General features: G+C 43.9%; 1 protein-coding gene across 7 annotated transcripts in view; it reads left to right on the top strand.

Annotated features, from left to right (window-relative positions):
- The window catches only part of lef1 (lymphoid enhancer-binding factor 1), a 42277-nt gene that overhangs the window by 10434 nt on the left and 7022 nt on the right, over positions 1-24821 (top strand). The window contains exons 4-10 of one of the 7 annotated variants that reach the window (XM_071504191.1): positions 12848-12980; positions 16994-17084; positions 18932-19051; positions 19909-20071; positions 20886-20993; positions 22865-22913; positions 23587-23628. In XM_071504191.1, the coding sequence (XP_071360292.1) occupies positions 12848-12980; positions 16994-17084; positions 18932-19051; positions 19909-20071; positions 20886-20993; positions 22865-22913; positions 23587-23621 (699 nt within the window). In that variant the 3' untranslated portion in view covers positions 23622-23628. Of the gene's footprint in view, positions 1-12847; positions 12981-16993; positions 17085-18931; positions 19052-19908; positions 20072-20885; positions 20994-22864; positions 22914-23510; positions 23629-24821 lie in introns of those variants that run through there. The other 6 variants (XM_071504193.1, XM_071504192.1, XM_071504190.1 and 3 more) reach the window with 6 other exon arrangements.

The following is a 24821-nucleotide window of genomic DNA, read 5'->3' as shown; positions in this document are numbered from 1 at the left end:
ATGGAGACTGGAGGGCGGTGTGTGCATGAGCAGAGTGTTGTTTTTTTTTTTTTTTGTCAATTAGTTGTGCGTTGTGATGACTGTGCAGTTAGAAGAGACTGTGGTGGCCTCTTGGCAAAGATGTTTTAGTTGGAGTTTAGTTGGGCCTGAATATGCTGCAAAATTAATACATTTTAAAATGAAACTTCAAACCTAATTTCATCATCATGGTCATTGTTTGTTATCAAAAAATCTGTTAAATATGCCCCTACATCACAAGTCTCACCTCATTGACCCGGTTCAGTCTTTAGCCTCGATTGGACAGTAGTCCCTAAAAGCTCGATCACAGCACCTCGCTGTTCCCTGATGCAGCCGTAAAATGAGTAAAAACATGAATAGCTTTATTGACTTCATCCTGACAGCTTGTAGGTCTATATAGAGGCGAGCAGTGTTCCAGCCAGTAAACTGCAGCAAGGGGAACAATAGGACCACAGGAGTGAAACATGGGTGCAAATCCTGCCGGCTGTGTCCAGACTTCAGAGAAGCTCAAACAGCCCTCACTTTGTCCAACCAAGAAATAGAGCTATGATCAATAGCTGCTGTGTTGTATGAAGTTGGTCAGTCTCTGGTGCGCTCTCGCCCCCCCTCCTCCTCTTTGCTGTTTCATATTTTTCAGAAGCTCATTATTTCTTTCTGCTGTGGGTGTGAGTGCTAAGGAGGCTCACATGCAATGTGTATCTGACAGCGCTGAAATATTAATGGTCCCCAGTGTAGGAGGTTGGTATAGGGCTTGCATAGTTACAGTACAAAGGGTGCCTTCTCGCCACCAGGCTTTATTAGCCAAGCTGTTAAATGAATAGATGGATATAGCTTGCACTCTTTCTTCATGCCGCCTTTTGTGTTTTTGCGCTAAACATCAAACTGCTTTCAGTTTCGTCCAACCATTTCCAACACATACATTGGACGGATATTAGACGCAGACTCTCATGTTCACGCACACACACACACACACACACACACACACACACACACACATACATGGGTGCACAGAAGAGCTACGCTGCACTGTTGAATTTTCTGTGGGAGGACAAAGAGGAGGGCTTTGCTATCAGTTCGTTTTGTGTGGTCTTGGCCATAAAAAACACCCTGTTCTTTGACTGTGAAAAAAGCTGCCTGTCTTTAATTTTTGGGAAACCCATAAAAGTTTGTCGCTCCTTTCATATCGGCTGCAGAATTGAAAACAAATGCTACATTCTCCCCTCCTCTCCTTTGAACTGGCCAATTATGGAGTTGTGAAAATAAAAATCAGTCTGTAGATCTCTTTACCCCCGCTCTTTTCTTTCCTTCCTTCTCCCCCCCCCCCCTCTCTCTCTCTTTCTTCCTTGTTCACTTCTTTTTTTTTTTTTCTCCTCCCCCCTTGTTTTTGAAGAAACCGAAGGGGATCACTGATGTCAAAGTCAAAACCAAGAGCATTAAGAAAACTGGCGAAATGCAATACAGCTGCAATCCGACATGACGCTAGAAAATAGGGCTGAGGAGCAGAAAGCCTCTCTCCCGTATTCCCAGGGCGCGCAACTGCTCCCGGCCTTGGCTTTGATCTCTTCAAAGCCTCCTGCCTCCTACTAGATGGAGAGTCTTGGCTGCCGCTCGTGAGCGCTGGAGAGAGGCAGGGAGGGAGGTGGGGGGTGTTTTGGGGGGGAGCCGTCGTCTTTTCCTTTCCAGGGCTGAAATCAATCACGGTGCCGAGGCAATTATGCGTAATTCAACCCCAGCCAGATTAGTGACTCTTGTTACCTGAGCGACCGGAGCTCTGTAATCTGTGAGACACACCGGCCTCACCAGCAAAGGAGTAGCCAGGAGCAGGCGAGGGCACTTGAGGGAAAGGAGGGGATGGGGATGGGGGGGGGGTGCTGAAAAGCCGGCTGCCATGCTGCTGTCCAGCAGAGCAAAAAATCGGAGTACAATGGAGTGATTACACTTGCAGATGTAGCCATATTTATGACGAAGTGGATAGAGAGAACAGAAAGAATGAAGAGTGCTGATTGCCATGGAGCTCGCTAGTTAGTGTGCTAACGAGCCAGGTCTCTTTTGTGCTAAAACATGTGCGTAATGTCACCTCCACTGCGCTTCCAGTCCTCCCCCCACTATCCACCGCCCTGTCCCCCCTCCAGTGCCATATCTCTATCCCTCATGCCCTCCACAGTCGGCTCCGAAATGCAAGCTTGGCCAAGGCTCCTGCCCCAGGCGCCCAATTTACTATGGCTGGAGAAAAACTCAGTGGCCCCAAGTCACAGAGGAAAACAGCAGAGCTGAATGCTGCTCTTTCCCTGCTGCTGCAGTTCGTCTGATCTGTGCAACTGTTTCAGTGTCTTAACACACAGCAGTGTAACAATTTACACCCTTCTGCTTTTTTTATGTGGCTTACTGAGGAGATTTATCCCAATTATGTTTGCTCCTAGTTTAGGCAAATCTAGAACGTGGTAGGAGTTTGATGCTCATGACTAATACCGCCTAGCGTATGTTATGAGATTTTTTATTTGTATGCCTTTTTTTTTTTAAGGCTATGGTATTTTTGTGTGGGATAAAAAAACAACAAAAAAAAAACAATTAATTGGAGGTTGGGTGGAGTGCAGATGAAAAATTGCAGATTCACATTATTGTACCAGTTAATTGGAAAAATATATGATCACCGTGGCTTTGATTTTGCAGCCTGCACTCTGTCTGTAAGTGCTGATGTCACAGGGATGAGAACAAGGCTTTGTTTTTTTCCCTCAGCAGTCACTTGATGCAGGATGATGAAACCCACAAAGATATCTAGCAAGAATGTGTTTGTTCATCTGATGAGCTTGCCTTGTGCTCCTTGTTTCTTTTGATCATCGGACGGCTCGGTTGGTAATGGGATGCACTTATTTTCCTCGTGGGATGTACACATTAAATAAATTAGATATACCGTCCTGTTGTAATAGAACATAGCTTATCAGCACCTTGGTGTCTGCGATAGTTTTAACAAGGCAGGCTGACAGGGGAGTGGAGCTGACTCTAAAAAAAAAATAAAGGTCACGCTGAATGGATTATGTGGCATCAATGGAGCCACCGTCCAGCTCAGCAGGAACCCTTAAATCCACTAGCAGCCGTAACCCTCAGCTCAGGGGCCAGGTGACGCTTTTCATGTCCTCCAATGGAGAGACATCACAGAGGCATCCTCGACTTTGAGCTGCCCGTCATCAAACAATGCATCAAAACATCAAATCAGTCCACCCCCTCTGTACCCCTATCTTTTGATATGACGGATGGGGAAATGTAAGTGCCCACAATAACCCCTCGCCCTCATATCTACATCTTTTCTGTTCTCTCATTGCAAACACTGACACTCTTTCAACACTGATGCAACGATGGAGCGAAAAAATTGTTTGACTTTTACTTTTTTGACCAAACAGTTGTTATCTGACCTCGGCTCACAAATCTGCCCAGGACCAGTTTGATGTGGGTCCACCTTTCTCAACTTTCTGGATTGTACACAACTTGAAGAGAACATCAGCTTAATAGTAGAGGAAAGAAACATTAATTCAGTCATCCACATGCTGACTTTAGAAACCTCTAGCATTTATCTAAATGGTCCAAGACTTTACATAAACCAAAATATCCATCATTACTATATCTTAGTTTGGTTAAGCTACAGGTGATGGTGTGAAGGATATGCCTACTTTTTGCAGGCATGTAGAAATTTCAGGCTAGAAATGCTAAATTGTAGGCTTTCTTCATTATCAGTCAATGTGCTGATTTTCCACTCAGTCAGAAAATGTTAAAAAAAAATGCCCATAATCATTTCCCAGATCCATGAGTGACATATTCATATTACTTGTTTTATCTGACCTGCTGCAAAGGAACAAAAGATTTCTATTGATTGCTATCATATATATGTAAAATAAAAGAAACCATTGCATCATGTCATTTAAATATTTGGAATTTCTGCTTGATAAATGACTAAAATCTGTTATTAAAGAAGTTGCCAGTTACTTGTCTGTTAATGGACTAATAGATTAATTGTTACAGCTCTTTAAACTGACACTTTGTTCAAATAACTCAGAAAACGTACTGCACATGTTACAGCCCATTCAACCTAGCACCCCTATTTGCAATTGACAGATGAGATTGTATTCAAACGTAGGCGCAGTTCACCATGAATAAATCCAGCTAAGAATTGAATTACAGCCACTGTGTGTTCATTATGTGGCCTATCATTCAGATTTGTGGCATCAGGTGCACGAGTGTGCCCTATAATGTCGCTGTAACCATATGCTCTGAACCTAAGGAGTTCCTTTTGTGCTCCAGAAATTCACTATTACCATTTCTTTAGAGGTATCAAGGGATAAGCAGACGTCGTCCGTTGCCATGTTGTACATGGTCATTGTTTTGTTTGTGTTAAAGCCCATAAAACCCTGCCACAAAGCTAATTGACGGGGCGGAGTTTTCATGTGACCGTTCAGATCCTTGGAGAGGTTCTTGAAGTGCTCCCTTTTTCTGTGGAGATGGAGAAAAGCCATTTGTTCGGAGGGGATCAGATTTGAAAAGCTTTGTGCTTTTCATTCAGATCTTAGCAGGGGCGTGTGCGCCTAGCTAGAAAGAAACCCTAAAATGTGTGGTTTGATTAATGACTAATTCCAGGCTGAAAGGCAGTTGTTGGTAGTCTTTACCAGTTAATCCCTTAAAACGTGGAATCACACCCAAACAGTGGGCTGCTGGTATTGTTGCGCGGTCCATAATGTGAATGAGCTGAAAGGTTTGCAGAGTGATCCACAACCATGAATGCCTCTTAACATGAACCTCGTCCGATTATAACCTGAACCAATTTATAACAAAGAAAAACAGTTTTTTTCTAATGTAGAAAGATAATTCTGGAAGTAAAGAAAATGACAGAATGCGTATATCTTCAAGAGGAATGGTGCACTGAGGTGAAAAGAGCACTGATCATGTGACTGCAGGGTCAAAAGTTCAGATCAAAGCCAGGACACAGATGATATAGCACCTGAGGCAAAAGGGCTTTTCATGACCTGCAGTTTTCATAACATTACATAACCCACATAGTTTACCCAATCGGAGGAAATTTAATCTAATTCATACATTTTCTATTTTTTGTTCCGTTAAGTCATCAATGGTACAGGCTCACTTACCCATCAATATTTTTATTCTTTCTATTCTTACACGTTATGTGGGTGGGAGCGCATCTGTCTGAGTGAAATACAGACAGAAAACTAGGTCAATACTCTCTACAGCTCAGGCAGAAGCGGCTCTCATTCAAATCACCTCCCCATCCACATTTTCCTGGTGTGTGCCATTGAAAACCTTCCCTGCACACACAGCAGCGCCTCTACAGCCTGCTGCTGCTGTCTGCCTTCGTTCAGCTCTCCCCGGCTAGCTTGCAGCGCTAATGTTTACCCCTTCCTCTCCGCAGATGTAGTGTGGAAGTGTTGCAATGGAGCTAGCTTGGGCTTAGTGAGAAGAGTACTGTCTCTAGCTCTCGTCTCCACAGGTAGAGACAGACAAAGACCCCCACCAGACTCTATTTTCCCCCCCTCAACGCTGAGCTCCCAAATCCAAACTGACAGCCATTCATACCCAGAATACCTGGGCGAAAGCTGAGGGGGGGGGGGGGGGGGCACTATCTAGGTGTAGCAGGCAAATCCGCTCTTGTTCGACGGATCTATGAAGCTCCGGCATAAGGCAACTCATCAGCACTTTTCCCCCCCATTCTGCACTGCATTTTCTCACCCTCTTTCTCTCTGTCTCTGGTTTTTATATGGGGCGCTAAGGTCTTAGTGCGCTAGCCACACAAAGTTAGCTTGTGCAGCGATTTTATTTGTGCTCATCTCTCAGGGCCTTCGTGTGTTGTTGTTGCTGTTGTTGTTGTTGTTGTTGTTGAATGTGGATGTTGGCACCACCCTGCTGCCTGGCATGAATGTAGCTACTCAGCAGACCAGCGCTGGCTTCTAATGATAAATCATGCAGTGTGTTAATGCAGCAGCGGGGTTGCTATAAATAGCTGCTGGAGAGGGATGCCGATTGATTCAGGAAGAAAAATAAACGTGTCCCAAACATTTTCTGCTTGTGGTCAGTTTTATCGGCTGCTTTCAAACATAGGGCCCCGGAGATTAATGTTTCCATTGATGGCAAACGCACAGCTGATCAGTTAGATGAAGCAATGATGCAGCTGAAGGATTCTGACTCTGATTTTAATAGTTAGACACACTGACATTGTCCGCATATAACAGATAGCTGTGTCTGTATCTCTTTTGTGCTACCAGTGCTGATAAATGATGATGGCGATGGTGCGACAGAGAGCAGCCATGTTCTTTGTGGGGGTATAGATGCCTAGTGGGTACCAAACGTGTGTGCGGTCTGCCTTTTGTGTATGTGTGTGCGTGTGCGCTCGCAGGCCTGCTGACAGTGGCACTTCGGCAGAATGTTTGCCCTTTCCTCAGTCCTTTGATGTGACCAGGTCCTGCTGTGATAATGAGCCTTGTGCCCCGCCGCAAGGTGAACATCCTGCAGTTTGCCCAGGGCGCTGCCAGAGCAGAGGCCCAACCCCCCCACCACACCTCCACCACACACACACACACACACACACTCTCTCTGCAAACACAACAGTGGAGGAGCCGACCTCCACTCAGAGATGATCAACTCCCGCACAGCACTTGGATTGTGTGAGCACGGTGGCAATTGTTCATATGGCAAGGAAACAATTCAGTGCCAAAATCTTCATCAGTCCGGGTACAGTATACACAGTGCAAACCACATGGCAACATGATGATCAGTATCACAGCTTTTCAGACATTGAAATGTATTACAATATGGACACTGTGTGCAAACTTGCATCTAAAATAATCGAAATAATATTACATGCATTTAAAGGATACATTCGATGCTATGCTTTATTTTTTATCACTGTCAACAAATCCCATTAAAGACTAGAACCGTTGATGAATGAATTCCTCCAGCAACTATGTGGAGCTCCATTATTGTCCAAACCACACTGTTGCTCTCGGTGGCATGTTCCTTCATTATCATGAGCAAAATACAACATGTTGTATGTTGTCTGTTGTATGTCTGCCTAAATACTTCATAAAGTACCAAATGTCTATTAATTTTCCTTTTTTTCTTAATCAACGGAAGTCTATGTTCATGTTCACCAATGAGTTTGGGGCTGAGGGCCACACACTTTACTATCAGAGAGTATGGAGAAATGCACTAACACATTGCTGCTTTTGGTCTTTTCATGGGATTTGTTGACAATAATGAAAATATAGAGTAACACCAGTCTCATCCTTTCACTATGTTGTACAGTTACAGATTACATGTATTACATCAGACAAAGCTCTTCACACGTGTAAAACAAAAACCTTCTGAACAATTTTCATAAAAACAAATCATTTGAATAACAGGAAGAGATATTTTATTAAACATTAATACTGTATGATCATATTACAACAACATAATTCCACCACAAGGTGATATGCAGTGATACTGAACTCTTGCCCAGTCGTATACCATAGCCTCTAATTCAAACCTTCATGACCTCTTGCGTGACCTTTTTAAAAACACACTGATTGTTGTCATGCGTCTTTACTTTTCCTACTTAACTCGCTGTGGCTTAGCAGGAAGGAAAAATAGCAACTGGATCATGTTCTGTCGCTCTTCGCTCAGTTTTTAATAGCTCCGCGACATATAGAAATTAAGAGTTGAACACTTTAAAAAGCGGATAAAGTCTTTTCATCTGGGGCAGGCATATTTCACACAAATTATCTTCTTTGCACGTTCAGAATGTCAGTGTGAGAGCTAGCGTGATTGGTTTGCTCGGAGCACACGCTCTTCATGCCAACTGAAGGATGATGGGTAATCCATCTCGTCCTATTCACTGGTGCTTGGTTGTGGTGGGAAAGAGGAAACTTGGCTGTTAATAGCTCCTTTGTGTTCATATGTAGCATGTATGTGTTAAATTCATTAAACGCGTGGTTATTGCAGTCTGATCCTTTCACCATGTACCATAACCACATTTTACAGCGTGTCTATGTGCATTTGAGTTGGGGTTTTTTTTTTGGTGTGTGTGTGTGGACTCCATGTTTATACAGTGGCATGTGTCGCTCATGTGTGTTAATGTGAAGTGTTTGACGCTCGGCTTGTGTGTCCATGTGGATGTAACGGTCGTATTTAGAGGATGGCGTCACAGGTTTCCTTGCAAGATAAATTGATGCTACAACTTAGCCACTAAAACCAGAACACTGTGTATGTGGTACTTGATTATTTTTGCTGTGTGAGTAATGCACACCGCACAGCTTCCAGTTTGTGTTGTCCCTCATACCTTTTTAACCAGCTGGCCTCAGCCTTCAGTGTCATGGCTTTCCTTCAACTTTTGGACTCTGAGTAACACGCAGTATTTATGATCGAAATGGAAAGAGGATGGAGAAAAAGAGATTTTGGGGAGGGGGGGCTTCACTGATGTTAATTTCTCTCCAGGGCAGGCTTTTCCTGTTATTCGTAGCCTCCTCCACTTCTGTCCCTGTGGTTGGCTTCGCTTGTTCGTCTCATTACCCCGGGCGCGTGGTGCTCCATCGCTTGCTGGCGGCCTGGCTTTCTTCTCCATTAATTGGGTTTCGTTACATTAAGCCCCCTGGCTAAGGGGCCATCCTGCCAATAAAACATTCCATTTTTAGCACTCCACTCGAAGCTGGTAGGGTTCAACCCGCGCTACGAATGGTAATTGGTTATTTATTTAAGCTTCCTCAGGTTGGTCTCCACTGATTTTAGTAAAGAGGGAGGGGAGGTGTCGGGTATAGTCCCTTTTCTTTCCTGTGCTGTAAATGGGAGTATGTTTGCTCACTTTTGTTGGGAAAAGGTCGGACAACTTGCACACAGACACACCTGAGAGTGAACACCTGGTCTGAGGGTGACTCTGTACGATTCCAGCTATGGACACACCCTTGCCTCATACTCAAACTTTCAGCATTTACAGAGGCTTTCTTTCTGTAATCTTGTCGTCTCTATGATCCATTGTCAATGGAAACAGTAGCCAGAGTCTGTATTTAAACAATCACAAGAGGGTGTGTGCTCTCTGTCAATGATTCACTGTTATTTTAAAAGATTTCTTTAGGTGGGAATCAAGTTATTTTTATTGGAAATTTACAGCAAACTAGTGATTGGAACTATTTGCCCTGTTTCCTGCCTCATCTTTTTTTTCCTGTTAATATCCTGTGCCTGTTATTTTTTTGGTGCATCCTTTTCCTCCAGAGTGCAGAAAATCCCCTGAGTAGGTGAGGTTGGGTTTGGGGGGGTTGAGAAGGGCATCTTAGTGAAAAGATTTAGCAGCATGGGAATCCATAGCCACCACCACTTGAGCTGCCATCTCCCCAGCTGTTTGTGAAACACCTCACATGGTTTCTACACACTTGATTGTAGCTGCAGGCGCGAAGAGTCCTCATTGCATATAAATTACAGAAGTGGGAAGTGATTATTATAAAATTCCCGCTTTCCCTTTTTTCCACTCCACTCTGCAGAAGTGGTATAATTGAGTGGAGTACAAAAGCCGTGCTGCGAGGGGAGAGAGAGGGAGAGAGATGCTAAAAAGGCAATATTGCAGGGATAGTTACTCCATATACCACATAGACACACATTCAGACACACACTCATGCTTAGAAACCGTGGCAGGATGTTGGTGGAATTTGACAGAATACAAGCTCAGAGACACCGGCGTGCCGTCATAAAAATCCTCCCTCAGAAAAAACAAAAAAGAAACAAAAACGAAACGTCCCATTTCCCCTCCCCACCCCCAATTTCAGACAGCACGCCAAGTCGCTGGCTCCCCCGTGCTGAAACACACTGGAGTGTCTCCTCCATGGAGGGCTCCCTGCCAGCTCCAGTTCCGCACAATGAATTTCTCTTAAAACCACATCTGAGGGGTTCTTTAAAAGGGCCGGCCAAGCCTGGATATGAAATTCCAAATGGAACGTTTTCTTTTCAATCCTTGCCGCCTCTCCTCTTTCGCTCTCCCTGAAAAATATGAATAGAAAGATCCTAAGCCTATTATTTCTCCTATATAATAAAAGGGACCTCCAATATGGCTGCCCTCCATCGCAAGACCGCTGCTGCTGCTTGCTGGGCTTTTAGAGTCAGGATGGGGATGAGAGGGGTTCAAATCGCTGTGATGTGACGTGACCCTCACGGTCGTGGTCAGTTGAGTGTCTCCAACTACTTCCTCCAGGAAATTGGTAAAAGGGTGTCGTGCCTTTTTGTCTGTGAACTTGCCAAGAGCTGCGGAGTGGGCGCAGCAAGCCAACAAGTCTCCACCTGGAAGTATTGAAACGGTGGCTCCATGACGGCTGTTGGCTCGCCATCATTGTAACTCTAAGGAGACACAGTCAAAACATTTTATTTAACCCTAATACTCTTTTCACAGTCATATTGTATCCATCTTGAGAGAGACGAAGATGTATGAAGCCTAAATTACAATTCATTGCTCTTCTTTTCTTCCTCAGGTAAACCATGGTTAGTTAGGGCATGCACTTTGTGTAAATGTGCACCCAAATAGCCATAAATTCCGTATCAGTCACAGAGTCCTGCTAGTTTTTCACTGGTGGATTTTGCCACAATGGAGGCAGTTTATTAAGAAGTTGAGAAAAATAAGATTTGACAGCTGTAACTGGGGAAAGCACAAAAGAGGACTTCTCTTCTATGGTAAAAGGCTCTAGCTGTCTTGGGTGCTAAAGAGTCAAATCTCCTTTTTTATTTTTTTGAAATTTCATAGTTGTATGTGTATGTGTGTGAACAAGTATGAGAGACTAACTTTTGTTTCAACCTGTTTTTTCTTTCTGTTCCCCTGCTACAAGTTGGAGAAGACTTCCAGCTAAAAAGATCATCCCCAGGTTCTTATCTCATTCCCAAAGAATAACAAATGGGAGCGGAGAGGCGTAAAGTTATATGGGCGAGAATGCTATCATTTAGCCCCTGGTGTAGGCTTGTCCCAGCCACCCAGGTCCTGTTAGCCCCCCTTTAGGGTTTGCATCCCCTTACTAATAAGCCCTCCCCTCTGTAGGATGAGGTCTGACACTCCCACACCTGCAGATTATCCCATCACCTTTGACTCTTGTTAACTGGGGTCAAAGAACCCTTCTAAAGTCTCACCTGGACTAGTGTGAAAAGCTGCTGCATCATGGCTTAATTAGTTTTCAGGCAGGATTTGTCCTTTTTTTTTTTTTTTTTTGGCCAGAAACAGAAAGTGTTGTGCAACCGCAAACAGTACAATGTGGACTCTGCTACACGAGTTTGAGATCAAATATGGGAGTGGGAAAAAAAATGGCCCTGGGAGATGAGATTCTTAGCCTGCTTTGGAGCCTGATGTGAGCTTTGCGTGGTTGGGGACACTGAGCTCTTTTTGGACACACACCACACATACTGCCCATACTGAACAGTGTTCCTGGTTAGGACGTTCCCAGAAGGTGGGGAGAAGGGGGGGTGGGGTCTTAAGTTGAGAGTGGTGCCAGTCTGTGAGAGGTTCGGGGAAACTCAGACATTCCAGCCACCCATGTCCACAGCATTGTGTGTGTGTGTGTGTGTGTGTGTGTGTGTGTGTGTCTGTGTGTGCGAGGGGGTGCCAATCACCAGTTAGCACCACAGGAATGTCACCTTGGCACACACCTCACTAGAACAACGAAGTGAGAGCTAATGAAGAACAGTCTCTTGATTATATCTTGTCTCCAGAATTTTATGCTCATACTAAATTTAGATGACTATCATCAACAACATTTTGAATCAGGTGACTGCCCCTGTGGGAGCATCTGATTACCATTTCATGAAGTTTTTCTCTTTAATTCAAAGCTTGTGGGTGCTGTTCGGTGAAAGACGTGTCTCACCCAACGGTGAACTGATGTCTCTCCGATTAGCCATATATCCTGTGGAGGTGATATTTTGACTCCAGCTCAGCTCTGGGCTCAGATTGTAAATAGTAGATTTAGCATGGCTAAGCATTACCATGTGTTCAGTGCTGCTGAAGCATGTAAGCGCTGTTGGCTGGGGGTTGGGGCTGGGGTTTTTTGGGCCTGGCTCGGTCTATTTTAGTTGTCAGGAGGCAGGTCTGTCTGAGTCAGCCGGGGATTGGGGGGGGGGGGGGGGGGGGGGGTTTGTGGCCAGGCCACTGTTGACGTGATTACCCCTGCATTAAGTACCGCTACAGACATCTGTCTCACTTGCGCTCTCTCGCCATAGCCAAACCCCCCCCCCATCCCCCTTTCTCCTCCTCCTCCATCCCTCATCTCTCCTTCCCCCGGCTCTTGCTCTGTAATGAACTCCCCTTATTCACCAGCTAATGACTGCCTTTGATCTCCCGCCTAAGACCTCTGCTCTAACTCTACCCAGCGAGTCTCTTTTCTCTCCCCTCTCTTTGCTCTATCGCTTGCTTGCTCCTATTGGCTCCAGCTCTGCTTGCATCTTTCTCTCTTTTGCTGTCTCAAACATGCTCGTGCACCTCTTTGACTTGTTTTTCCCTCCTTCCTTGAGGGGAATAGGGTTTTCAATCCTGCTGACCTAGGCTAAACAAAGTTTTTAGGTGCCTGGCTCAGGCTACTAGAAGAAAAGAAATTTGAAGAAATGTTTTTTAGTAACTTTTTTTTTTTTTCTTGACCATACTAATAAGCTTCATCCACATCTATCAGGAGACTCTGTGCTGCACAGTAGACCACCCGCACTGTGTGCCTTTCCAGTCCCCACATCATGTGACAGGGAACGGGCCCATATTGCTCGTGGAAGAATGCAGCTGAAGCTCATATATAATATCATCACTCTTTCTTATTGTTTTTAAGTGTCCTCGTGCTTTTCTCAACAGTCCAACAAAGTCCCTGTGGTGCAGCCGTCCCATGCCGTCCACCCACTCACCCCGCTGATCACGTACAGTGACGAACACTTCGCTCCGGGATCCCACTCTGGCCATCACCCCCAGGATGCCAGCAACAAACAAGGTAGAAACCAGAGCATGACACAAGTCCAACAGCCTGTACACCAACTGTGTGGCAGCTGGGTGAAATACAAACAAACATGTTTTTGCGTATTACTCATAGAGAGAGGTTTTTCTTTTTAATTCAATTTGCTTCAACAGAATTTTGTGAATCATCTGCGTCCCCACATATTCTGGATGTACTTAACAATGTGCAATATTCAGTGGCAAAATTTTCAAAATAGACAACAAGATGTTTCTTTCCATTTCACGTCTGAGCTGCTTTAGTGAGCAAGAGAAGGACTTACTTCTCTCCTGATGTCAGTTCTTTTGCCTTTACCACTCTGACAGCGGTGCTCTCTTTTTTCCCAGATTTAACATTTGTGTGCCTCACTGCGTAGAACTCCTTTTTATTGAAGGTAACATGAGGCCAGGGTTTGCTGTGGGGCTAAAACCTTAGTTGGCAGCCTGCCATGACTGAATAGATACAACTGATCGAAGAAACACTGAATTTTATGGCGACGCTGATGAAGGAACTGTAGTTAATGTAGCTTGTTCAGTTGAAGTCTGATACCTGATCTGCTTAATAAGGTCAGTATAGTTGCTGATATCGATCCATTGTGTTGGATCTCTACTACTAAATCCAACAGAGAGTTGGATGTAGTTTTTGCATTCCCTCTTCCATCCCATATTTGGAGTCAGCAGGAACATCGGTAATGACTTGATTTGATTGGCAACGTAACTAAAAGTCAGAAAAGGAAAAAAAAATCAGTGACCCTGCTGGTCGCCATTAACAGCAGTAATGTTATATTGATAATACAATGTGCTGGATTGTGTGTTACTCCCCAGTCTGGTTTTAATGAGGATATTTTGCAGAACAAAATTTGGTATTTTATGCACCGTTACATTTTATTTGAACTGGCGTCCAAAAGGTCTTCAAGTTTTACATCACCCTTAAATAAACGGGGATAAACAGGCTCGCAGGCTCAGAGATAAAATGGGATTTTGTTCAAAGTATTAGCGCTTTGAACAGTGAACTCAGTCTCCACTAAACTGAACCACTACCTGATTCTTTCTTTTCTTTACATCCCTATCTGCCAACACTGTCAGGAATCAATAGAGACACACAAACCAAAATGTGTCACAGCAAAGTCATCCCTCCTATCAGCTCTAAGCATGAACTCATTTGAAGCAGCCTGTGGGATGGCGCGCTGAGCTCCGCTGCCCTCTCCCTCTGCACTCTTTGCCTCTCAGTAACAACATCAAGCTACAGCTCTGACAGCTGCAGAGGAGCTCCTCAGCAATTTGGACGAGCTCCTCAGCCCCGCGCAGCTGGAGACTTTGGCAGCTTCTCACCAACGTGAACAGACGTGGGCCCTCCATAGTTTTCGTCCTGCACCTTTTTTTTTTTTTTTTTCCCCTCTACTCCTGCGGCTGCAAGTTGAAAAGGAGGAGAGGAATCAGACAGGATGTAGGCGATGATGAAGATGACGATGACGCTGGGAGGTTCTAAGGGATCAGCTATAAATAACAAAATAGAACTGAGCACAAGAGTACACAGCTTAGTGAGATGAAGGAGAGCGAGACACGTAAAGAAATTGTGCTCCACATATGTCAGAGGAATCATGTGCCAGACACATTTTGTTGAGTTTTTTTTTTTAATAGAAGCAGGGAAGCATTGTGTTGACATTGATCAGAGCAGTAGATACAACATACACACATGCACGTGTTAGAATTTGTAGTCATGTAGTACAATTTATGAGGTAACACTCTCCATTTTATTCCTCATGTTCGTCCATAGAGATCCACTCAAGTTTTCTGACAAACACAGAAGAGCAGACAGGACCCCTGGAGGTCTTTTTCTTACTATATTTGATCTTTGCACTCGACGCCCAACAGAAATCCATGTCCAAGCGATCCAGATGCAGAATTAGCTGCAAATGATTTCCCCAGGCATATTCATATGTGTATACCAGCAGAGCTGAGCCGAAAATGCTCAAACCGAATCCTCCCTTATTCTCTTTCTTGCTGTCTCTCCCTCTCTCTTTCTTTCTCTCTCTATAATATCGACCAGTTGATGCTCTGCCTTCCTTAGTGGGCTCAGACTTTGATCTGCTCGTTAATTATGAAAAACAATCATGGATTTTCTCATTATGAGCTCTAATATGCACAGGGCCGCAATGTGGGATGGAAAGTTGGGGGGGGGGGGGGGGGGGCTTTGAACATTTTAAACCCTGAAATTTAAGCCTTTATATTGTATTTAATTTTTATTTTAAAAATGCAAAATATGGGAACACTAATTTGAATACAGATTTTTTTTATTTTTTTTTTATTTTTTATCCTGGTTTCACAATGAGAATCATGTCAGTGTTGCTTGTTTTGAGAGGAAATGTAAGTGTGAAGAACTTCTGGGTGTCAACAGAAACGTGTGAAATAGGGGGTTGGGATTGGTGGGGTGAGTAATTAGGCACCTTAGGGATGTGAGTGACAAGGTTAACACGCTGGGGCTCTCTTCTCCTCCCTTGCCACCTCACCCCTTGCCTCCTTCCCTTCTGCCCTCAGGAGGGCCCTAAGGAGTGTTCGGTGGTGGATTAGTGGGCAGGGGGTAGTGCTATGCGCGCTGTGAATCCAGCGTTGCAACATTGGCTTTGGAGATATAAGCCCCCCGTTCGCCCTGTCTCTCAGGAGGGAGGCCCCTTCAGACCACAGCCTGGAGAGGGAGAGAGGAAGAGAAAGGATAGAGCCAGGGAGAAAAGGCTGGCTCCAGCAGGGATTAGAAGATGGTGCTAATCTGGAGGCATTTGCCCTCTTTTTCTTTGTGTGTGTGTGTGTGTGTGTGTGTGTGTGTGTGTGTGTGTGTGTGTGTGTGTGTGTGTGTGTGTGTGTGTGTTGAGCACACGTGTAGGCAAATTCCACTTGTCGGTGTATGAACAGTATTTCTTGATATCTACAGACTTTCAAAGGTATTATTGCTTCATCTGCGCTGAGATGAAAAACAAATAGGTGTTTCACCAGAGGACGTGAGCCAATGTGGATTTTGTTAGATTTTAGTCATCCTGCAGCCCCATTCTCTTTAAGTCTTCTTACAAAAAGAGACCCCTCGACCTTGAAACCCAGTAGGAGCAGGCGAGCTGGAGATGGAGCAGCTTAGTCCTGAAGATCCACCGACAGTTAGTCCAGCTCAATCCCGTGTCTACAGGGAGAGCTGCAGCCTCTGCCACAAAGAGGAAGCTTCAATTAACCAGCTTAAAGACGCTGTAACACATTGGAAGGAATCTAGCTAAGCGGAGAAAATATGATCCTTTTCTACTGGTTGATAATGTGAGGTCAAGAGGCATGTTCGAGCCTGATGTGTGTACCGTCCTTGGCTTGTAGGAGAGCAGGATGGCTAAGGTGGGAATGAGCAAGGAGGCTTAAACAACACAGTTTGATTTAAAAAATAAATAAAATAATAAAAAAAAAAAAAGTTTTAACTTGAGGTCCACTTACTAGTGTGTTGGGAAATTTGTAACCACTACTCACGGTCTGTTTGCTCAGAGGTCATGGACCAAAGGGTTCTGTAAGAAGCTAGTAAGTAAACCTTGAGTTATTTATTTTATTTTCCCAGATCAAGAATGAATGTTCAGACACTGTTCAGCATTAAAGGGACGCACCAGTCCAAAGCAGATTCCAGTACACGGTACAGATCTGATACCAGTGCTCTGAGGAATGTGGACAGTGTTTTGCTCATTAAAAAAAAAAAAAAAAAAAAAATTCTCAAAGACAGCAGTGTTAAATGTGGTCTTATCGCAAGCAACTGCACAAGAGGCTTGCCAAAATAAAATGACTTTAAATTCTTTAATTAAAAAGAAGTTATGACTTGAATCAGAACATGTCTGACAAAAAAAAAAAAATATATATATATATATATATCAACAAGACTTGATAAAGCATTTGATAGTTGACTTGGTTTTGAAACTCAGCACTGTGGGTACATTTCGGTCGACATGCTACCCTGTCTACCCTGACTGTTTTCTAACACCATTGTTGTGTTTTTAGGAATGCCAAGGCATCACCCTGGACCAGACATGACCAACTTCTACTCCCTATCTCCTGGAGGAGTGGGGCAGATCACGCCACCGCTGGGATGGTGAGTCACAGACAAATAAAAACAACAGCATGCACAGTTGATCCGTGTAAACTGGGAGCGATTACTCTCCTGTCTCTTCACATCAGATGCACACTGACACTGTAGTAGCTTTGTGTAGTGAACGGAGGAAAGCTGGCCTGCAGCAGCAGCAGCAGCAGCAGCAGCAGCCTTCACAGGGAGGTCTGCCGCTGGCTGTTTCCTGCTGCGCTGCTGTGGCTTCAGCCACACCGCTCCTCTATGTGCCCAGCACATGTCAAACACATCACCGCATACGTGCCCCTGCATAACCATATGGCTGCTTAACCCCCATCAAAGGTTTCTGGAAGCACTTCTCTCTCTGAGCCCCACTTCATGTTTGTGGTGTACTTTTTTAAAGGATCTTTTTACATCTTTTCTCGCTGCCTTTTTGACTGCATCCTTGTCACTTCCATTTCCTCTGACTTTTTTTTTTTCTTTTTTCTTTTCCCAATACATCTTACCTTCTTTCTTTCTACTTCCTCACTGTCTCTATTCTGTGTGATGTTTGCAAAGACAGGGCTTTCAGGCATACACTGAGTGAAGCCAGATGTAAGGTGCAAGACAATAGTTGAAGGCCAGACATTCTCCTCCTCCCTAAATCTGAATACCTGCAGTATATTTTAGCCCATTTTGATTTAGGATTTTTGCCCACACTTAGAACTTTTTCCTAAGGACTTTCCCACTCTCCTTCATGGGGGAACTAGTTATGGTTTGGGGCCTTGGTGATAGTTTGTACTTTTTTTTTAATATCACAAAAAACAGCAACCAGTTGATTGAAACATAGCCACAACATGATGAAGTGAGTGCTGAAACAAGTGGAACAAAATGGAACAAAATGGAAACTGGAGATACAGACTTCTTGTACCCTCTGATCTGATGACAAATCGAGATTAAGACGTGACGAGGGATGAAAAGCACATCCAAAGATTCCCTTGTGTGTAGTAGATCTGTATATTAAAAAGGACTTTTGAAAGAACCTGAAATGACTTCAAACTGAATTTATAAAAAATACTAAAGACCACAATATATTTCCAGGTTGCGTCCTCCTATTTTGGCCAACCTTTGGAGTTTTGGATACCCAGTGTGATTGAGTGTAAAAAAAACTCCCCGTATGAAATCCCCCATATTATCATATAAACTAGTGTTTCCCAACCTTTTCTTTAAAAGTGTCCCTTAATATGAAGCTTGAGCTCCTCATCACAGTCTGCATGTCATGTAGCTGTGAGCAGTTAGATTATTTTTATTTTTTTTATAACTAGTATTTCATAAGAAAGAAGTAATTAAGTCCAAATTATAAACATATGTAATTTTATGTCACAGCCCACTAAATTCATCTAGTTGGGCTCAGGACCCCCAGATTGGGAATTACTGATAAAACTGGTCAACATTTAGAATTTTGTGATGTTTCAGGGTGTTTATGGTAATTTTCATTTAGTCCAGCGCGATATTATTATAATTATTATTGACTGCTGTCTGTAAGCCAGACTGCCCCCTCAGGGACATTAAAGCTTTACTCCACTGCTCCACTGGAATATTGCGAGGAAGAGGTTGATGAAACCAGTGCTATAAAAAGATCTAGAGCTAAAAGAAACTGCACACACAAGAACTGTAGCCAGTGACCCTGTTCTCATCATCTTCTCTTTCAACTAAAAATGTCTAAAATATTAAGTGTTGACCATCAAACACATAGAAAAGTGTGGATCATTCTCTTTCCTTGTTTTCCTACTGTCGCTTCGTTTTCGCGCTTAGTGGACCCTTCCCATGTCATAGAGCTTCCATGTTTATCCTCTCTGCTTAATTACAGTGCATGTTGTCCGCTGTCATTGCAGGTTCTCACACCACATGGTGCCCGGCCCCCCAGGTCCCCAAGCCACAGGGATCCCCCACCCGGCCATTGTCAATCCACAGATCAAACACGAGCCACCGCATGAAACAGACATCATGCACATGTGAGTGCTGCAAACACGGAATACCTTCATCAAACACCTCTTTCCTCACCCATTCCTTTTTTTTTTTTTTAAAGCTCAAAACCTCTACTTCTCCTCTCACCTCTCTATCAGCAGTTTTCTGAGATGACATACTTCCAGGTATTTGTGCACTCCACCACTACAATAGGCCATAGCCGAACAAACTCTCTGTCAGAGCCTTGTTCTCTTTCCCTTGATGTGAGCAGATAGGCAGCGAGGGCCCATGCTCTACTGATAACAGGCCTATGCTTCATTTGGCCTCAGGGATCACAACACACTTAGCCAGCAACAGATACAGGTCCTAGATTAGTGCTCGGATGAACTGAATTCACATCCCCAGTGTGTGCAGTGGGAAGTACTGCGAGCGCCCTGAAGTGGTTATCACTGATACTTCCATTATTCACGGCCGTCCTCGTACCAAGACTGCACTGGTATCAAAAGGGTTGTTAGAAAGTAAGTCAGGAGTCGAGACTTTGAGTGTGTGAGTTTGAGCATTTGGTTTTAAGCGATTGGCAATGTGTGTGGACAAGAAGGGTTTGGTTGCCATTACTGGTGAAGTAATCTCTCCGCATGAAGGGCTGCAACTGTACAACTGCACATGATTAAAGAGGCAGGGGCCCATGGCGTGGCAACCCCTCTCACGCTGCCTCACCATTGGCTAAGAGCAACCAGACCCTCGCTGCTTTTGTCGCCATCGTGGCACCGCAGTTCCCCCTCTTCTCTTGCTTTGCTCTTTTTATTTCTCTCATTTTCAAACTATTTAGTTTCTTCCTCTTATTTACCTCCACCCTTGTCGTTGTGTTCTCTTTTTTTTTTTTTTTTTTTTGTTCCTCCTGCAGGAAACCCCAGCACGAACAGAGAAAGGAGCAGGAGCCCAAAAGACCGCACATCAAGAAGCCGCTAAACGCCTTCATGCTCTACATGAAAGAGATGCGTGCGAATGTGGTCGCAGAGTGCACGCTGAAGGAGAGCGCTGCCATCAATCAGATCCTGGGACGAAGGGTAGGTCACATAGTTGGTGTACTCTCATACAACGGTCTCATTCTCCCTTTCGCTCTAATTTATCTTTGTGGATTGGACTAAATCACCAAGAGATCACAGCTGAAGCCGTGGCTCTGAGGAGGCTGCATGGACTGACTTTCCAGGCCCAATTAGTTTAAAAAAGGACAAAGATTCCTCTCGATTAACATACACTCTTTATGAACTGGTCGTGATTATTGTCATAATGATTGCCCCAGCCAATTACTTCCCTCTCAGCAGCAGAGATACACACTGCTTATCTAAGTGACATTTAATCAAATTGCCTTTAATAAAATATGCCTGGATAATGGCACGGTTGTAAATGACAAAATTTGTTCCTTTTGAGGATTGGGAAAAGAGTGGAACCACAGAGCCATGTTAAAAGCCTTAACGAATAGGCCTAGTGGTTGAGGCAGCCAGCCACAGCAAAGCCTAGTTTGTGGCCTGCATAGGGTAATTGCTCGCTGACATAGTTTGAATAAAAAGCGCTGCTAAATTGGAACCAGTGTTTTGATATGAAATCAAAGTTTTTTCCCTTCTCTTCTCTTCTCTCCCTCTCTGTCTCTTGTGCATGTTAATCTCTTCATCATGTTTCCCCTTCTTCTTTGTCTCTCTTTTATCCCCCCCCCCCTGTTTTTTCTACACCAAACGTTTGGAAGTTGAAAAGGATTTTTTTTTTTTTTTTTTTCTCATTACCAAAACACCAGCACACTTCTCTATGCAGGGGACATGCGAGTGCATGCCAGTAATTGACTGTATGCTATTTTTTCCCCTAATCTCCTTTGTACTGAAACAGTGGCATGCTTTATCTCGGGAAGAGCAAGCTAAGTATTATGAGTTAGCCCGCAAGGAACGGCAGCTCCACATGCAGCTCTACCCAGGCTGGTCCGCTCGAGACAATTATGTAAGTATCAACAGAACAGATTGGCAGAGGTGCGCCTGCGTGTGTGTTTGTAGGTTTACGTTGTTTGTTTATGTCAGTGTTGCATGTCATGTTCTTTAAATGGCACACAACAACCCCACACACACGCATACACACACACTAATTCACACTAGTATGCTCCATGCTAATAGGGTCCATTTGTGGACCCTTTGTTTCAGCCTAATGTGTAATTCATAACACTGTGATTCACTGCTATATTACCATCCACACTAAAATGGATTGTAGTATCACGGACATTGTTATTGCCGCAGTGAGTGAAAATTGCCTGGTAATGGTTATGCCAGTCTTTGATGTTCCATATCAGCGTGGAGCTTTGGATGTAAAAAGCAACAGTTAGACCGAGTTGTGGAGGCTGGATCGTGCATACAGCGTTCAGCAGCAGCAACCTTTGCTCCCTTAGCTGCCCATGTTGTTTGTGAATGTGGGAGGTTCAGCTGGATTTAAGATGCAGCCTGTTTTTGGTGTATATCACTGTGTGTGTGTGTGTATGTGTATATATGTATATATATATATATGTGTGTGTGTGTGTGTGTGCGTGCGTGTGGTTGGAAGTTGTCAAAATCGGTCTCTGAGTATGTGGTGTGTATGAATTTGTGAGAGAGAGAGAGAGCACCAGCCTTTATTAAAAAGTGTGGCTCCGGCACTCACATTCACTCCACCACCAAAGTGCTTTGTGGTGTTTATCTGCCTCCCCTCGGACACCGGCAGCATCCCTCCTCCTTCTGCCTCCACTGCTCCACTGCCAAAATGCCTCGCTGAGGGGGAGACAGTTTCACAGCTCTGCTCCCAGTGAAGCACAGCACAGTTAAAGATACACTACATCAGCTTGTGACACTTAGAACCAGTTCCCGTTTCATTTCCAGCTTTGTTGGTACAAACATATTTGACGGGTGGGGGGTTGGGGGTGGGGGAAGTAGAGGAATAGCTTTCTACTTGGCATACAGGAAAGATAAAGGGAAATTATATGTTTAATGCAAAACATTTCTTACAAATTAATTTTGTATTCCTGTGAGCACTGCTCTGTGACCCCTCCCTCAGCTGTATACAGGCGGCACATCATGCCCGGAGACACCCAGAATAGGTAACGTACTGGCATTGAGAGCGTGTAGCATTCATAGTTCTGCTGTGTACCCCCTCTCTCATCCTTTCTCTCACCCACTCTCACTTAGTCTCTCTTCTCCCCTGTCTGCCGCAGCAGTAGAAGGCAGATTAGCTCATGAATAAGTGGATTAGCAGACTTTGCAGCAGGAAACCAAAGTGCTGCTCATATTTGACTAGAACGACTCTACGCTGCTATCTATACCTATAGTCTCCCCCCTGGGGATTTAGCATAAGCTATAAATCCTTACAAACTCCCACCACCTCGCTGGGAAAAGAGTGGTGCTCTTCACAGTCATTGAGCTAGACTAGCCTAATTACAGTGAGCATTTTTAATTGCACTTCATGTTAATGTTTGTCGTTAGAGGGACTTCAAAGGTAGTGGAAATCTGACACAGACTGGTCACACCGGTGGACTAAGCTACCGCAGGGATGGTCACAAAAATAAAAAAATAAAAAAATAAAATAAAAAAGGCCTGAAAATGATATAAAGTAAGTCCTTTAAAACTAGTTGAGAGCAGGTAGAGCACTTAACACTCACATCAAACCGGAATCTTGGTCGATCCGTCCCTCTCAGCGTGGCAGTTTGCGGCGGAGTCCGGAGTCTGAGGGATGCTGGTTGGATGCCCAGCAGGGGATGAGTGAACATGGCAGTCAGCAGCAGGATATCAGAGTGGTCTAGTGAGCGTGAGTGCTGGAGCCACACTTTATGCGTTCCTCTGTATATTTTTTAGGGAAAGAAGAAGAAGCGGAAGAGGGAGAAGATGCAGGAATCGGCCACAGGTAAGCAACAGCCCCTGCAGTTCCTTCTCGTTTTTTTTTTTTTTTTTTTTATTTCTATTTTTTAAATTTTGCATCTTGAGGTTGTGAGTTATACCATCTTTCCATAGAAGACGCGTCATCTTTTACAGTATATTGCTGCATTTTTACTAATGCACACCCTGTAAAAAAAACAAAAAAAAACACTAATCTCCCACTAGACATGGACAAGTAGAGGTGCACACTAATGTCACCTGCTATCCTTACTCTGGCTTCAGCAGACTGTCTTGTGCAGGCAGTATAGTCACTAACTCACTGTTTCCTAGGAGACTTTCTTTGTATACACCCCTTCATTCACTTTTCCCTTGCCTCTCTCTCATCCCTGTCTTCACATATAACACCTACTTTGGGATTAGTCTGTCCATTCTATACGACTACTTACCGATCCTGGGCTTTGCACTACTTGTTTGCTTGCTGCACTCCAGTATGTCTTTCTGCTGACCTTGTTTAGCTGCACTTTTGAGCTTCCTCTTAGCACTAAAAGTATAATCCATTGAGAATTACATCTTAAGTAAAATGTCAATTTTTTTTTCTCTTTTTTTGGGTCTGTACACTGTGTAGGCCAAATGGACGGTAAAGATTTGTGGCGTCCAGATACCTCAATTTTTTTTTTTTAAAAAGATGCAATTTTCTGCAGGTACAGGCCAGAGAATGAAAACGGCGTACATCTGAGAAAATGGTAAGACAACCCCTCTATCCCCTTCCTGTCTGGTGCAGTTCAGTATATGTCAAGTCTTTTTAAACTGCTAAACACTGATTTGAGAGTGTGTACTCACAGACTAATCCTAAAAAGGTCCACCCTAACCTCGCCACAGTCATTGTGTCAGTGGTGTTAAGGCCTGAAGAGGGATTGTGCTTTGTGTGTGGAGTTTGCTCAATGGCCTCAGCACAATAGGCATTGGATTTTCTGCATGTATGTGTGTGTGTGTGTGTGTGTGTGCGCGCGCGCAAACATGCATGTGTGTGTATGTTGAACTGGTCAATTCAATGTGTTTCTGTTCAGCACTGATTGGATGAATGGTCAGATGTTGTGTCAGCAGTTTATGGCTTATTTTTCTTCCATCATGCCTTAGAAAAATGTCCAAATAAAAAAAAGTGGTTTTGAAAAAACATTGCTTAATAAATCAGACAGCTCATCCACTCAGTGTTTACTAAATAATACATCTGAAAGCAGTTTAGCTAGCCCACAACATTTATTTTTTTTGCTGGTGGAGTCTAGGATGTCAGCTCAGCTCAGCTCCATATGGACTACATGTGTTGTCTCTCTCTGCATCTTTGTGCAGAAGAACAGGACTCGGCAGCTTGTTTGGCAGGAACTTAATGAGATGCTATACCTTAATAAGATTTCATGGTATCTGGGGTTTTCAGGGTGTCTATAATGCTTCCATAACAAAGGAACTCCTGTAGTCGTCTTTTTTTTTTTTTTTAAACATGTGAAAGATATGTTGAGATATATTGATTCATGTGACATGAACCCTCTCCAAACTGTCACCTGTCCCTGTTTTTTTTTGTTTGTTTTTTTTTTTGTTGAAAGGATTAACTTTCCCAATGTGTGGCAAAGCAAGTCTATTTTCCCCTCTTTCAATCTTCTTTACTCTCTCTGGATCTTTTTCCTTCCATCTATCTCCTTCCCTTCCCTCTCCCTCCCAGTGAGTCTGGTAGCATCCTGTTATTCCGCTCCCTTTCGGCAGCAGAAAAAGCCGGGCAGATGTGACAAATCTGGTCTTACGTCAAAATCGCCCCAACCAGACAAAGGTTTTCACTTGATCGATTCCTGACCCAGTGGCTCTCCCTGAACCCAAAATTGGGCTGCTTTTCTTTTCTCTTTTTTTTTTTTTTCTCTCGCCTCAGCCAGTTTTCAAAGCGCACAGA

This window comes from Trachinotus anak, unplaced genomic scaffold, assembly GCF_046630095.1.
Source record: "Trachinotus anak isolate AG129_WGS33_773 ecotype Australia unplaced genomic scaffold, CSIRO_AGI_Tana_v1 ptg000019l, whole genome shotgun sequence".
In the NCBI taxonomy this organism is placed as follows: Eukaryota; Metazoa; Chordata; class Actinopteri; order Carangiformes; family Carangidae; genus Trachinotus; species Trachinotus anak.
Note: the sequence above shows the minus strand (reverse complement) of the source record. Positions and strands in the feature narration are given on the sequence as shown.